Genomic DNA, 15469 nt, shown 5'->3' on the forward strand with positions numbered 1-15469 from the left:
AAGCAAAGAGTGAAACTACACACATCCACTATGCACAGGTGCCTGGAATTCCTCACAGAGAACATGCTTAATAGAGTATGTCATTGTGGGTAGATTGTGGGACATCCAGCACCTTAAACATACAATGCCTTTGCAAGACAGCAGAGGATATGGGGCAAGAGATCTTGAAAGGGAGAGGAGAAGATTGCAGAGACTTTACAAGTCAACCTAGAGTTTTCCTGAACAGGGGAGAATTGTCCTGAGATATACATACATGCAAATATATACACTGGAGTAACACAAAATATTACATATGATATTATGTAATATTATATATGTATGTTATATATATAATTGTGTACATTATATAAAATTAAAATATATGCCAATTATCTAATATATAATTACATAAAATATATAATATTTTGTGCTATTTTTATGTTTATATCTTTTAACTCGAGATCGTTCTGATAACCTTATTACTACCGTTGGCACTTTTTACTCTAGGAATTGCAGGCGTGATCATTAGTCAAGAAACCAAGTCCCTTCTGCTCCTTGATGGTGTGAAGACAGAGGTTTCTTATCTAGGATGGAGGGAGGTTTACACCATTCCTAAGGCCTGGGAAGAAGGGATGACAGAGCGCTAGAGAGCAATTGGGAGGCGGCTGGTTGCACAAATGCGTGCTGAGCACACGGGCCATTACCGAGCTAATGTGCTTCTGTGTCTCCTTGACACGTTTTACTTCAGGAAGGTCAGAGATTGGGGTTCCTTGTCCAATGGCTTCCTTATACTTCACCTGCAGATATAAAAATGGGAACATGTGCATGTGTTTGGTTAGGAGCTCTGCAGTTTGTAAAGTCACGATTTAAATAATACAAACTCTATACTTAGTGTGCACAGGGCTCCATTCTGACACTAGGTCAGAGGACAATGCTTGGTCTCTCTCCTGTCCGTTCGGGGTGGAGCAGAGGGGGAGTCCATACTCAGACTGTAGCCCCTTACCTTTCCTGTGCACTCAGATGTTGTTATACCCAACAGTTCGTTTGGCTAGGACAAATACATTCACAACATAGACCCAGGAAGATTGAATTTTCGACTTTAACATATTCTATTTTCTTACAAGTGACAAGGAGTCTCTCCTTGACTAAACTTCAGTCGGGGTCCTCTGAATCTTCTTCCCAAATAGGCCTCAACTTTTGGATTTCGGAGTCTATCTTTGTATCACCTGATATTAGCAAGGATCCTGCTAAGTCAGTTTAGCCAGAATTCCCCTACCCTTGGCATGTCTTCACCTTTGATATCTGATGAAATTCCCTACCCCACCAGCCCCACCAGGCAACGTCTGGTCACCCTGGCCTGCCACCAGCAAAAATCATGTTAGGTAGGTTCAGCCAGAACCTCCCTTACCCCTGACATTTTCTCAAATTTTCTATCCTCCCCCTGCCTCTTTATCCACCCCACCCCCGCCCCCTGATTATAAATCCTTACTTTTCCTTGCAATTCCTTTGGAACTGAGCCGTTTCGTACTGAGATCTCTTTCCCCTGTTGCAACAGTCCTGCATAAAATCTGTTTTGACCGCTTGAACCATGGTCCAGCTCTGGTTTGCTCTGACACGGGCCTCTCGGTTTCCCACAGGTAACCTCCCCTCCTGCCACCTGCTCTGGCTGCACTGATTGGGGGACGGCCCTCACCACGGGCACCTACTTCAGCAGCGTCAGCTGCTTCTGGAGACAAAAGTTTTGAGCGCAGTTCAGCCCTCAAAGTAAATGATCCAAGGAAGGCAGAAAACGCAGCGGATGAGTCTCTGGTAGGGGGGCGGGGGGTGTCTTTACCGAGCTAATGTGGTCCTGTGTTTGCTTCACTCTCAGCATCTCAGGCGTCTTTCCGATTGCCGTTCCCGGCGAGACATCCTCTTTATATAAAACCTGGGGCATTCAGAATCAGGACAACGTTACACAGAAGAAAAGAAAGCCCAGCAATTCCTGGAGGAAGACTAGGAAACATGGCTTCTGTGAAAACAAAAGATTCTAGAGAATGTTCTTAGCCGTGTGCCGGAGGATCTGACATCTTCCACGTCAGCATCATTAACTCCAACCATACGTACAACACGGACAACTCTCCAGATCTTGAGATTTAATATTATCATATTGTATTAATACAGGATGAGAAAAACCGGGAAGATGTTGATTTGAAAAGACCTCTCCCATATGAAACACAATATCCATTAAAGAAATGTGAAGTCAGTTATTCTGGGGAAGGATAGTAAAAGAAACCACAGTGTCAAAAAGAAATCCATCTTCATGGAGCAAGACAACACATGTTACTGCTCTGGGATTAAAAAAAATAAAAAGAAAAGTTACTTTGTTAGCAGATTTAAGGTGTTATTTCAAATGGCGTCTGGAGTGATATTTTTAGAGCAAAGCACGGGAAATTTTAACAAATAACCACAAGTATTAACTGGGGAGGTTAGATGTTAATTGTCTGAATCAAGATGAGGCTAGCATATTTTTAAAGAAGAGAATGGAATTATTAGGTTAGTGTTCAATGGAAAATAAATAGTAAATATACCGAGCTGAAATTCTTTTGATTTTCTTTAACACGCAGTATTTCTGGCGTGTCTTCAACAACTGTAATTTTTCCTTTACTGTTTTTAAGGTCACACTGGTATTGGAGCTATGAAGAAAGAGTAAACATCTTGTTAAGATTTCAACATTTTAAAATATATTTTAAATTGTCTCTATTGTGCAAGGGAAGTTAAAATCCAAATTAAAACAAAAACCAAATGTCTATGCCACAGTAATCATGGTCTGATAGCCGAAGGGAAACTCTTTCATAAGAATTTTGTAAAAAAAATTTTTTTTAAACCCTAAAAATGGTAAAGTGTCGTTAGATTTTTTTTTTAAATGCATCCCTTCCTGAATTAATTTTGAAAATGACAGATGTCACCACTAATGGAAGATGGAGATAGTTCACATACAGTGACAAGAAGCTACTAACAAAGTAGCAGTGGGTCTTTTACGCTATGATTTGGGGAATATAAGGTGATCTTGGAGAAGAACGGAGCACGTGTTCCCTGGGCCACAGGTGGGAGTTGTGCAGGGCTGCTCCACGGCCCCCTTGCAGAGGGGAGGCCCAGTGTGTATGCCCAGAGGCAGCCACCATGCCCACCTTATCCCAGGGATCAGTGGGCTGTGTCTTAGATTCAATAAAAACTTACCAGGCTGAAGTTCTTTTGGTTCTCCCGGACTCTCTGTATCTCTGGGGTGTCCAAAACAGTCTCATAATAGGACATGCATTTCTCTGCATCTTCCTTGTACTTTTTCTGAGAATAGATTCCAAGAAATAAGGATGGTGAACACCACAGGGAAATGGGCCAGTGGGACCTACCACTGCCATTCCTGCTCAGCAGAAGGAAAGTCCTTTGTAGTTTTCGGACTGTTCATGGACGTTAGGGAGTTGTAAAGCAGAGCCCTCTCTTGGTCAATGAGCTCCATGTCTTTTCTTTCTGGGAGAACTGAGCATGGGCATTTAATAAAACCCACTGTCATGGCAAAGACAGCAGAAGGAGGCCCCTGCTGGCTGGTCCACACAGAGGAAAGTGACAGACAACCAGGCTCCTGGCGATGGGGTGTCTACTGTGAACTGGATGGGGCCATTTAGCCAGGAGCCAGACGACCAACAGGCAGGGAGAGAAAAGCAGGGGGGTGAAGAGCCATCAGCAGGCCTCTGTAAAGCTGGCCTTCACCGGTGACGAGATTTTCACTGAGCTCTTAACAGGTTGGGGGTTCCTGCTACAGGACGGGCAGGGAGGCACTGCAGCACCGGAGGTACCTCTAAACAGACCTGGGGCCACCATTATGACCGACTGACCAGCCATGGCTCTGAGCCAGCCGTCCCCGTTCTCGGGCTTTCCTGCCCCTGCCTGCAGGCTGCTTGCAGGCAAACAGGCTTGAGCAATGGAATGTAGAAAAGAGGCGACCCACCTCAAAATATCCGTAAGCCCTAACTGACCAATGGATGACTTACAACAAGGCACAGTTACCAAACAGGGAGGATTCCAAATGCCGCCATCCCTTCCCATCTTCCCCCTTTAAAAGCAGCCCCCACCCACTCCCCCTCCTTGCAGACTGCCTCTCTGCCATCCTGCCCTCTGCCCCCGGCAGTGTAGGCCCCAAACTTCTACCTCTTTTGTTCTGCCTCAGGTGACATCTGATCATGGTCCCCCATCCAATTGAGAGACACCCCATTTAGGCACCACTCTGCCTAGCCTCTGGCTGAAGACTGTGCACAGAGGTCTGCTCTTCCTCCTGACACCTGTGCCATTGGTCCCGAGACTGAGCTGTTCACTTCCATTAATCTTTGCAGCAGAACACTTCCTCCACCTTTGGGCCAGATTTTTCTTTTATTGCTCGTCACCGAGTCCTTTCACTTTTCTCTCCAGCTTTATTTAGCTCCAGTTTCTCTCACTTTTTAGGGAAGTTTGGGTGTGGAGGGCTAAGGAAAGGCTAGCTACTTTTGCAAGGTGATAAACTATTCTTTCTACATCTCTTTCCTCTAAACTGTATTACACACAAATTACGAATTATATTTATGTGTTGAAAGATTTAAACTCCTCAAAGGCAACAAAGAAGCCTTTTTAACCAATAAGAGATTTTCAGCCTAGACTTTGAACAGGAAGCCAGTTAAAACAAAGATTTCTGGAAGGAAAGAGCAGTTCACCACCTGCCTTGTTCAGGAAAAAGTCACCTGAATGACCCCTCTTAGGTATGCAAATGTAAGGCAAACAGTTCCATGGTCCTGGGAAAGTGGTAAGACCCATCCTCCTTTTCTTTTCTTTTGTTTTTAAGCTTAAGCAAAAGCTGCTGCCTTAACTGGTTTGCTGAGCTAGTGCTCGTCACTAAGAGGAGTGGTTAGTTTGTACTTGGAACTTGGGGGTGTTCTGAGAGCAGAGTCCCAGACCCCTGGCATTAGGAAGTATGTAGTATATTATCCTGAAATTGTAGGTCCATTCACACTGCTTGCATTAACCCCCAGTATGAGACTCAGAAGTTATAAAATACATACTTTTCACTGGAAACCGAGAAGCAATTTTGTAGAAAGCACCAGCACCACTACACCACTCAAAGGTAAATACTAATCTAAATTGGGAAGGAAGAAATCTGCCTGGCCATATCTTAGGCCTTGAGGAACTAGGCCGAGGAAACCTCCAAGAGGACAGAGAAAGTGGCTTAATTCTTCCCTTGAACAAGCCTGCGCTCTGAGGTTTTCCTTAAAGATTAGCAATGGGAAAGGCTCAAGGTTATATGGCTGGCAAGCCCTCACAGCCTCAAGAATGTTGGCCTCCTTCAGTGAACACAACGTGGTAGTTTGGGGCCCAGATAATTTTGGTAATAAAATGCTCCCCCCCAAAAGTTTCATTTCTCCCATTTGAATATATCTGTTTCTTATATAAACCATTCTCCAGTGATAACTATTCTTTTCTGTCTAATTTTAGGATATAAAATTATATATTGCCAATGAAGGGCTTAAATCCATGATTCCCCTGACCCAACTGGCCATTGACAGATCGTCTGTGAATATCAAAACAAAAACAAAAAACAAAAACAAAGAAGCAAACAAACAAAAACAGATTTCCAGGGTCTACATCAGGCTTACTAGCTTCAAAATTCCACGGTGGGTCCAGGAAACCTACACTTCCAGGTGTTTATAAAGCATAGCCTGGTCAGGTCACTATGGCTTTATAACTCATGGCTCAGAAGACAATTTGGAGCTACTTAAATAAATTGCAGATCTCTGATATCACTGAAGATTAAAACAAACAGGAGTACATCCTGCTGCATAAAGGACATCATACTTTCCTTCATTTCTCAGAGTTATCCCTCACAGAGGAAGCAGGGTTAGATCGCGTGGTTGCTGTGGATGACATAGGTCAATCTGGTTAAGGAGATTATGGACTGTCTACTTTGTTCCTTCCTGATTCGCACATACAATTTACATCCACAGTATAAGAGATTTTACAGGTTAAAATACTGATTCATTAACACGGATGCTACCATGTAAGAGTTCTTCAGTACCTTAAAATTCCCTCATATGATCTATCTTAATTCTGATACAGAAATCTCACCTCTGACCCAAACTTGTATCACAGATGAATCCTTTCTCCTTTACTGGGCAAAACTGTGATTTGAAAGAGCCTACTTAGGTATTAATGGAAAGACTTCATGATTGGGGTCTATGTGTGATATTGCGATGAATGTCCTTACCTGGCTTGAAAGGTTCTTGACTTGCTGGGCATGAATGATCTCTGGAGTATCGACCACGGAAGTGAAATTGGCTTTTTCCATTTCTGCTAATTGCTTATACTTAATCTGCAAAAGAACACCCAACACTTGGGTAAATATTTATAACGTACATATCTGTTGATTTCATTTGATTACGAGGTGGTCAATATTTCTTTTCCAAAAGGATTCATTCATTTGAGACTCAACATAATTTTTTTCCTTTTGTGTTTATAGCTTTATACTAAAGAGTGCGATTCAGAAAGGTTGAGTCCTAGTTGTTGAAAGACTTACTATCTAGTTGGGCACAGGGGCTGGGGAAGGGAGAAGTAGTGGGAAAGGAGCAAGATAATCAACACATATGAAGATATGGATTGTTCACATATTAAGAGCTGGGAGCAGAACAAATAAGCAAAAGATAATGTGAGATGTTAAAAACTACCTTTTAAATTTAGGTTTTGGAAGAAGGGAGAGAAAGAACTCCCAAAATGTTCTAAGCAAGGAATTCTTGGTGCCGAATGGGGGTGGGGGTGGGTATTGACTAAGAGACAAGACCAGGATGTCCGAATCTGTCCTAGCTTCAAGCTCTCCAACTTCTACCCTTTGCTCTGGATGTCTTCTGTGGCTACAGACTCAGAAAGACAAATGAAAAGGCGGCCTGACGAAGTGTCTGTGCTCCTTCTATCAGAATGGCTTCCACCAGGCAGATGTTTAAAAATGCCACTATAGACATAGGACTGTTAATCAACCAAGGAAGATAACAGAAGGACAACACTGTGTCCTTGTAATCACTTTTTTTTTTTTTTTTTAAGGTTGACATGGAATAGTAGCACTGACCTGACTGGCAATATCAGTAGCATTCTTGGCCCTCATGAAGTCGGGGGTTTCATTGGCCATGGCATTCAGGCCTCTTCCTTTGACTTCCAGCTCCAAGTCTCTCTTATATTCTTTCTGTCGTAGCATTAAAACAAGAGTTACCTAACTTCCGTGACGAGGCAGTCAATGTGCAGAGTGACTGTAAATCCACATACTGTACCACTATTCGGTTGCTAGTGTTCACCTTTGCTATTCCCTGTGGTCAGATGCAGTGGTGGCCACAGAAACCTGTTTTAGGAAACTGTTCTACTTGTGTCCACATGTAAGGTTTCCTTCTGAACACTTTTAGCATTCTCTACTTAGAAAATCAAAGTAATAAGGGCATTTAAATCTGGTTTGCTACATAACTAGCACTGAACTCAGGTGCATAACACTCCAGTGTGATGTTTTAATTTAAATGAGCACACCAAATGGATCATGGTTAAATCAAATACTATTAGATAAATAACAGATTATGACAGCCACTGGACGCAAACTACAGTATCGACTCATCAGAAATCGAGATATAGATATATATATAGATATTTAAAGATTTTATTTATTTGACAGAGAGAGACACAGCGAGAGAGGGAACACAAGCAGGGGGAGTGGGAGAGAGACACGCAGGCTTCCCACGGAGCAGGGAGCCCGATGCAGGGCTTGATCCCAGGACCCTGGGATCATGACCTGAGCCGAAGGCAGATGCTTAATGACTGAGCCACCCAGGTGCACTGAGATATATTTTATTTAACAGTTAATAACCATGTTGGATATGGAATTTGAAATTCAAACCTCTCTCTTTCTTTTTTTTTTGTTGTAACTTCGCTAGGGGGGAGAAGACGCTGTGGGCCTACCTCATTGAGAATTTGAGTGGCGTTCTTTGCTCTTAGCATGTCAGGCGTGTCTTCCATTTCACTGAGACCCTTCCCACGGACGCTTTCCTCTAGATCTTTCCTGTATTCTTTCTATATCACAAAATAAAAGCAACAACACTGACAAGAAAGCCTGGATCGTTCCTCTTAGGTGAAGAGCCAAACCGAACAAGCAAAGGCCAAAACAAAACAAAACAAAACAAAAACCCTCCAATTTTAAGTAGTTACAGCTCAGTGATTAAAGATATGATAAAGGCAGGGTATAAGCTTCATCAGTTAATATTAAATATCAGATAAGAAACTAGCACATTTCATTAGGTATTCAAGTAAAAAATGAGAAGAATTAACGTGGGTAAGAGATTAGGTGGTAATACCAAACACATGTGAACCCAACTTGAAACCCGCAAAAGTTAGATGGAGATGAAAACGGTAGAAGGAACACACTGATGAGTGTCATTAGTGCAATTATTGGGATCAAGAGCGAAAGCAAAGACCAAGTGGACACTACCTCGCTGGCTATTTTGGTTGCATATTTGACATGTAATAAAGCTGGCGTGACCTCCAGGCCCGTCAGGTTTCTGCCTTTAATGGACTCTTCATAATCTCTCCTATATTCTTTCTAATGTGAGTAGGAAGGAAACACAAATTTAAAAAAGGATCTTTATTACAACTTATTTCTCACACCTAGGAAGAAAAAAAAAATCACAACCCTGTCCTTCCATCTATGACCCCTTAACTGGATCATAGTTTAGCTAACGGTCACACATTTGAAGAGTGTCTGGTTGTTCTGGAAATATTTTGTCTACAACAAATGGCCTCAAGGAGACTCAGAACTTGAGAAGCCTTGTTGGGCTCCTCGTTCATATGTCCAGCACTGTAACTGGGGCTACCCCACTGTCTGCCTCACAGCAGGGAAGGACAGCGGAAGGACACGTGTGCCACCAAGACTCTGAACCCATTGTCATTTCTCCTGAGGGAACAAGATTTCTTGCTTCTGAATTAAAAGGGGAAAGTAACAACACAGAGCAAGGAGAGCCTGAGGGCACGAAATGCAAATTTGCCCTTTTTCATAAGCATGACATTATTTTTAATCTCTGAATAGATAAGGTAGACAATGAGACACAGAGAAATCCTAAGATTTTGTCCTCCACTGAGTCACAAGCTCCCCCATCTCCTCTGTAATCCCTGGACTAGGCGGTCTCATTGGGAGACTTGGAGTAAATGCTCTAACTCCATTTTTATAATTTTTAATTTTGATAGAATTTTAAATTTACAGAAAAGTTGTAAGACTAGTACAAGGAACTTCCATAGACCTTTACCCAAATTCACCAGCTGTATGAAGTTATGTTAAACGTTTGATTATTTGGCCTTCTTTACACCAGAAAGCTCCACAGAGTGCTACTTTATTAACAACCATTTATCATTATGGTTGGAGATATGCCCCATGGGGGAGAGGTAAAAAGCAACCCAAAATAAGTCTGTTTCCCAGTGAAAACAGACTTCCTAAAATTCAAAATAAGATTTCATTCTTCTCTGCTTTTGGTTAAAAAGGAAAAAAACAAATTTTTTTAGATGCTTGTTTTTACATTTCTAAAATAGGAAATATGGCATCTTGACATCTGATGTTTTGGTAAACATCTTGATCATTACTCTTTTGTTTGGCCTGGGGCTTCCTATTAAGAGCATTCCAAAGCCAATGGTGGTTTTGTGCATTTATCAAAGAAAAATTCATATTACATTCAATATAATTTGTTTCAGAGTTAAGAATAGTTTGCTATATTCTAATGCTATGAAAAAGAGTTGAAATAAAACATATATGGTTAAGTATTTACTATTTAGAGCCTTTAGCATAACTGAACCATAAGATTTCAGAGATGGAAACATTTCAGTGACCACACGTGAAAAAGTTCCATCACCTACAACTTTTGGATAACAGCAGGCTGAGTACATGGGTGGGCAGAGCTTGTCTTTAACAGCTTGACGGCACATTTGTGGTGTGGTATGTTTTGTAGGACTTACCCCACTTTGCATCTGCTGAGACTCTTTGGCAGTGATGTACGTTGGTGTTTCAAAGTCCAACATGGGCTTTCCTCGTTCCTTTTCATACTTTTCTTTGTATTTCACCTAGTGACGAAAAACCTTATTAGATAGATCTCCTCTGGTCAATTCCCAGACAGAGACCAGTGTAGGGATAGTATTTTTTAACTGATACATTAGTCGACATGGATGGCATCTCATTGTCACTCAAAACAGGTTCATGTTTCAGATCTAGCACCTTTTTGTTGTTGCCTGAGAGAAAACACCCTTACTGTTGGCAATGCAGAATTAGGATTTGTGTTCAATTCAAGAAGACAAAAGAATCACTGCAGAAGAATCAGCTGAGAGAAAGGCTGAGGCAAGGAAATGCATGGGGAACATCCCCCATCAGAGAAGGTCGTCCAAGATCAGATAGGCCTAGAGGTGAACACTGTAACCACAGCATCTGTCAATGTTTCTGAGAAGTATCTCCAGTTTTTGTTTCATGAAGAATTTTATCAGAAACCTGGGGTCTCGATTCAAGAGATAACACACACAACTTTCTTTATATGTCAAGAACTGGATCTAGGTCACAATTGGTCACATATTCAGTGCAGCCAATATAAATTCATACAAATATGAGAAAGAGTTTACATGTCGACTGACTAAGAAATCTGATGTTCTCAAAAGAGCCCCAGTGCTATTTTACAAATACAACATCGTCATCATTACATATACAATGTTCCAATCCAATGGAGGATGTGGACATGCGATTAAGAGTAGGGGCAGCCCACAGATACTCAGAAATGGAAAGTCAGAGAGGCAGAAGCCCTGTTCACACAGCATCTTCATGGCAATGCTCAATCTCAGCAATCTTGCTGAAAATAGAAACCTGGGGGCACGGGCTGCTTCACAGATGACACAAAGACACTTCTAGTAATTTAGCCCTCTTGGTTAATGCCCAACAGGGGACCTAAATAATTCTGGATTTGTGACATAGGAAGTCATGTGATAGCAAACTCCTTCTCTGAGTCCTTTCTTTGGAGAATCTTAATTATTTTACAAATTTTCAATTCCTTAAATACTTACAGATACTTCAATGGTAGATCTAATTGCGTTACTTTTCTGCTCAAAATCCTCCAAAGGCTATCATCATTGCAAGGTTTCCTAAGTGGGGGTGCAGACTCATGAGGGCACATGACAATAACATGGAGTTATTGTAAGGGGATTGTCCCCCTTGTAACATAATCTTTATGCTTCCAGCCTGTCAGTGATCTGAATAACACACATTGCATGTATAGACACTATTTCTCCAATACGTGTTGATGCTGTTATTTCATAGCATAAAATTTTGTTTCAAAATGCTGCTAAATTCAAGCTCCCCTATATCTTTGGACAGTTTCCTCCAGCAATGGTTACTAAAACTATAACTACCATTCTGAGGGGGAATTCATGAACGTTTTTGACATTGTAGCTGAACGTGCTGCAGGAAAAAAAGTCTGGATTGACTTACTATACTCTGTAACTCTGTGGCCTCCTTTAGATGAAGCTGCTCCAGATTATCAGGTATTGTGTGGTAATGGCCTTTACTCTTCTCATAGGTCTTCTTGTACTGGTACTGAGGGGAAGATGACAAAAAGGCACATGGTTGGAAAAGCTGCTCAGCATTTCTATTTTTCCTTTTTAGGTTAGATATTTACACAGCAGCATTGTCAAGACCAAACTAAGAGCAGCAAACACTCAGTGGGGGGTTACGCAAATGTGTCAAAGGAGGAAGATCCACATCCAGTACTGCCCAGGTGATACAGGATGGCCAACACTTAGGTTATATGGCATATTCAAAGGAGGCTGGAAAAGTGAAAGAAATTACTCCAAACCATGATTCTGTGTCCTTAGAAGGAGGGAAGGGCTTAGTTAATTGGAAAATAAAAAGTTTAAATATCCTAAGAATAAAAGCTTTTTTACATTCTGAGAGGTGTCAAAATCCGAGGAGAGTTGACAGACTAATGTAATTTGGAAGGATGCATTCACACAGAAGAGCTTTCTAATAAATCTAGTGTCCCGGAAGCAGAGAAGGAGATGTATGTGAGTTCAGCAAAGGATTTCCGCTGCGAACGGGTGAAACATGCTGTTTCTATAGCAAATGAATGAGCTTACAGAACTGGCAAGGTGGCTTGTATTCAGCACATGATTCATTATCAGAGACTCCTTCATATCAGTCACAGGCTTGTGGAGTTTCTTCAGGTCAGCTTTATATTTAACCTGCATATGAAGGGGGAAGAACAAAATCACATAAATAGGAACTAGAAGACAGTACTAATGGAAGCCATGGTAAGACATCCCATCTGGAAACAAATTCTGGAGCTGGTGATGGAAATCTACATGCCTCATTCAGAGGGGCTAAAAAGTGGAAACAACTCAAGTGTTCATCAACAGATGAACGGAGAAGTAAAATGTGGTGTATACACACAATGGGATATGATTTAGTCATAAGAAGAAATGCAGTTCTGACAAATGCTACAACATGGATGAACCTTGAAAACATGATGCTAAGTAAGCCAGACCAAAAAAAGGGACAAATATTGTATGATCCCACTTATATAAGATTCTCTAGTAGGCAAATTCATAGGGACAGAAAATAGAGTATAGAGGTTACCAGAGGCTAGGGGGAGAGAGGAATGGAGTTATGGCTTAATGGTTGTACAATTTCTGTTTGGGGCAATGGAAATAATGGTGGAAGCTGGACAACATTGTGAACATAATCAATGCCACTCAACTGTACATTTCATTTACTTATTTATTTAAACAATCTCTATACCCGTGGGACTCAAACTTATCATGCTGAGATCAAGAGTCTTATGCTCTTCTGAGCCAGCCCGGTGCCCCTCAATTGTATGTTTAAAAATAGCTAAAATGGCAAATTTCACGTTATATATTTTGCCACAATTAAAAAAAAAACATACCTCACTTGCGAGATTGTTAGCATCTTTCATGACTTTGTAAAGCTGGCTGTCTTTTGGATTGAATTTCGGTGTTTTGCCCTTCTCTTTGTCAAAATTTTCTCGGTATTTAACCTACCAACAAATGCAAAATTCCAAATTATTTCTGAACATCAATTAATTTGAAAACTAAGAAATGGAGGAAATATAAATACAAAAGAATAGGTTATACATAAAGTGATCATATAACTTATTATCCACACTAGGACGCTTTTAAGAGTAAAGAAGAGCACAACCAATGTTATGTTGGGGCAACAGGCAGTCAAGGGTAAGACTGAGTGCTATAGTATTTGCCTCACTCATTTTTATATTATCCAGAAGTAGGAAAGATAATCACCTCTTTTTAATGCAAAACAAAAGTAAGTGGAAAAAGGCTAAAGGCTTCAGGCTACATTCAGTGATCCAGTGATCTAGTGGAGGCTTCTGACCCTAGGAACCACCAAAACCAAAAGCATTTTAGGTCTACTGTAAGGAGTTCAAAGGGGTTGTAAATGGTCCAGAAGAGTGAGACATAGGAATCTGTTAATTAGGAGAATTTATTGTAATTTTAAAATAGTACTTTGGCTATATCATTTTGATTTTTTCAAACTTGGCAAAAAATGGCATTTCTGAGTAAAAAAAGAACAGAGTGTGGGGGGGGGCAAGACCCTCAAGATGATTTTAGGCTAGAAGAAAGAAGTGAGATATTTTACAATAACGACAAAAATAAGATTAAGTATACTTTTAGGATACATAAAAGTAAAAAAAATGCAAAGGGCTAACTTCAAGTTAAAAAATAAGCATAAATACCAGCTTACTCTACTAATAGCTGTTCCAAATTTTAAGCCGTTTTTTAAATTTCCAAGGTCGTGCCATCATCAAGGTAAAAACAAAGAAATGATTTTGATGTTGAAATTTTGAAGACTTTGATGTTTTTGAAAATTGAAAGGCTCGCATTTCTAATCCTGCGTGAAACCTCAGATGTGGACAAGGAGTCTGGGTTTACTCCCTGTGGAAGGCTCGCCTCAGGGTTTATAGCTTCTCAGTGTGGCCCCAGGCCCACAGGGTCTTACTGATGTGGGGGCCTCCCCCATCCTGACTTTGCTGTCTGGCTGATACTTGGGTAGAATACCTCAAAGGCCAAAGGAGAGGGCAAAGGCACAGGGCTGCATCTTACGACGCCTCCGTGATGGGGATTTGAAGAAAACTAATGTACTCATCCGGGATGTAGGACTGACACCAGCAAACTGACATCTCTTTCCCTTTTTCTCATCTATTTTCTTAACCTCGGTCAGGGGACTGACCAAATTACACTCTTTTCTGTTGACTTCTATAGCATTCTGTGTAGAATGCTATAGAACTTTGCTGAAGGATTTACTTCTGTGCACGCCCATGCCCTCCCTCTGGAACATGCCACTTGGAGTAGGAAGATAAATAGACTTGCTCAATAAAGGTGGTTTAATTGAATGAAAGGAAGAGAGTTTTCATGCCTAGGTAAAATAGCTAAAGAAGATGATTTACAGGAAAATTCAACAGAATGAGGCATTTCTTCTCAGCACCCTGGATATACCTTGTTATGTATCACCCCAAACTATAATTATTTATCTATGGACATAAAGACTGAGGACATCTGTTCACCCCTCTAGTTCTCAGCCCAGTCATACACTATGTAGATGCTGAATGGAAGAATAAAGGTGACTGCATCTGGTTGGGTTCTAGAAGTTTGAATTTCATGACTCTTGCCTATTAAATTCCCACAGGTGACTCAAGTATGAATGCCACCCTTGGGATATAATCTCACTACCTGAGGAGAGGTGCCCGTAGGACCTCACAAGTTGATGTTTTTGTTCCATGAAGACTGTTAAGCACACAAACATCTAGACATATACCCATAAATGGAAAAGTAGAGAATGAGAAAGGCCTGGAGATATTAGAAACAAGAGACAAGGTCCTTGGCAGACTTTTACGATCTAACTTTTCAAAGCTCAGCAGCGCTATCAAAGACCCAGGATCTCTTTTGTTGCTACTCCTGCATTTCCATGCTGGGAATCACGTCTTCCTGCAAGGTTTTTCACATGAGAGATGCCACTCGCCCGTCTGTATTACCTGGCTGCTCAGCCTGGCTGCCTTCTTGGCCATTTCAATGTCTGGGCGACCAAGCATGCTTAACCCATGGCTGCCTTCCTTGCGGTGCTTGGCTCTGTACTCCACCTGAATCAAAGAAAACCAAAATGGGCAATACATTCTAAGAGGTGGGTGCCTTGTACTACTTGGTGGCTGTGACCTCTGGGGAGCAGGTACATTTTCACCACATGCTTACCTCACTGGCCTGTTTGGCCGCCTGAGTGGCCTTCTTGATGTCTGGCCGATCAGCCACCGTGGTGTAATGCAGGTTTTCTTTGGCATCTTTTTTGTATGCGACCTTTATTTGGAGAGAAAAAAATGTTTACTCACATGGGAGATATGCTGTCTTTGAAAAAGTCCTCATC

General features: G+C 41.3%; 1 protein-coding gene across 1 annotated transcript in view; it reads right to left on the minus strand.

Annotated features, from left to right (window-relative positions):
- NEB (nebulin) overlaps positions 1-15469 on the minus strand; it is a 220823-nt gene that overhangs the window by 16488 nt on the left and 188866 nt on the right. Inside the window, exons 122-135 of the mRNA XM_035726655.1 lie at positions 15301-15402; positions 15087-15191; positions 12966-13076; positions 12160-12264; positions 11516-11620; positions 10006-10110; positions 8495-8605; positions 7969-8079; positions 7097-7210; positions 6245-6349; positions 3199-3303; positions 2550-2654; positions 1814-1906; positions 684-776 (exon numbers count right to left, since the gene is read on the minus strand). Of these exons, the coding sequence (XP_035582548.1) occupies positions 684-776; positions 1814-1906; positions 2550-2654; positions 3199-3303; positions 6245-6349; positions 7097-7210; positions 7969-8079; positions 8495-8605; positions 10006-10110; positions 11516-11620; positions 12160-12264; positions 12966-13076; positions 15087-15191; positions 15301-15402 (1470 nt within the window). The remainder of the gene's footprint in view (positions 1-683; positions 777-1813; positions 1907-2549; positions 2655-3198; positions 3304-6244; positions 6350-7096; positions 7211-7968; positions 8080-8494; positions 8606-10005; positions 10111-11515; positions 11621-12159; positions 12265-12965; positions 13077-15086; positions 15192-15300; positions 15403-15469) is intronic.

Source organism: Zalophus californianus, chromosome 3 (genome assembly GCF_009762305.2).
Source record: "Zalophus californianus isolate mZalCal1 chromosome 3, mZalCal1.pri.v2, whole genome shotgun sequence".
NCBI lineage: Eukaryota > Metazoa > Chordata > Mammalia > Carnivora > Otariidae > Zalophus > Zalophus californianus.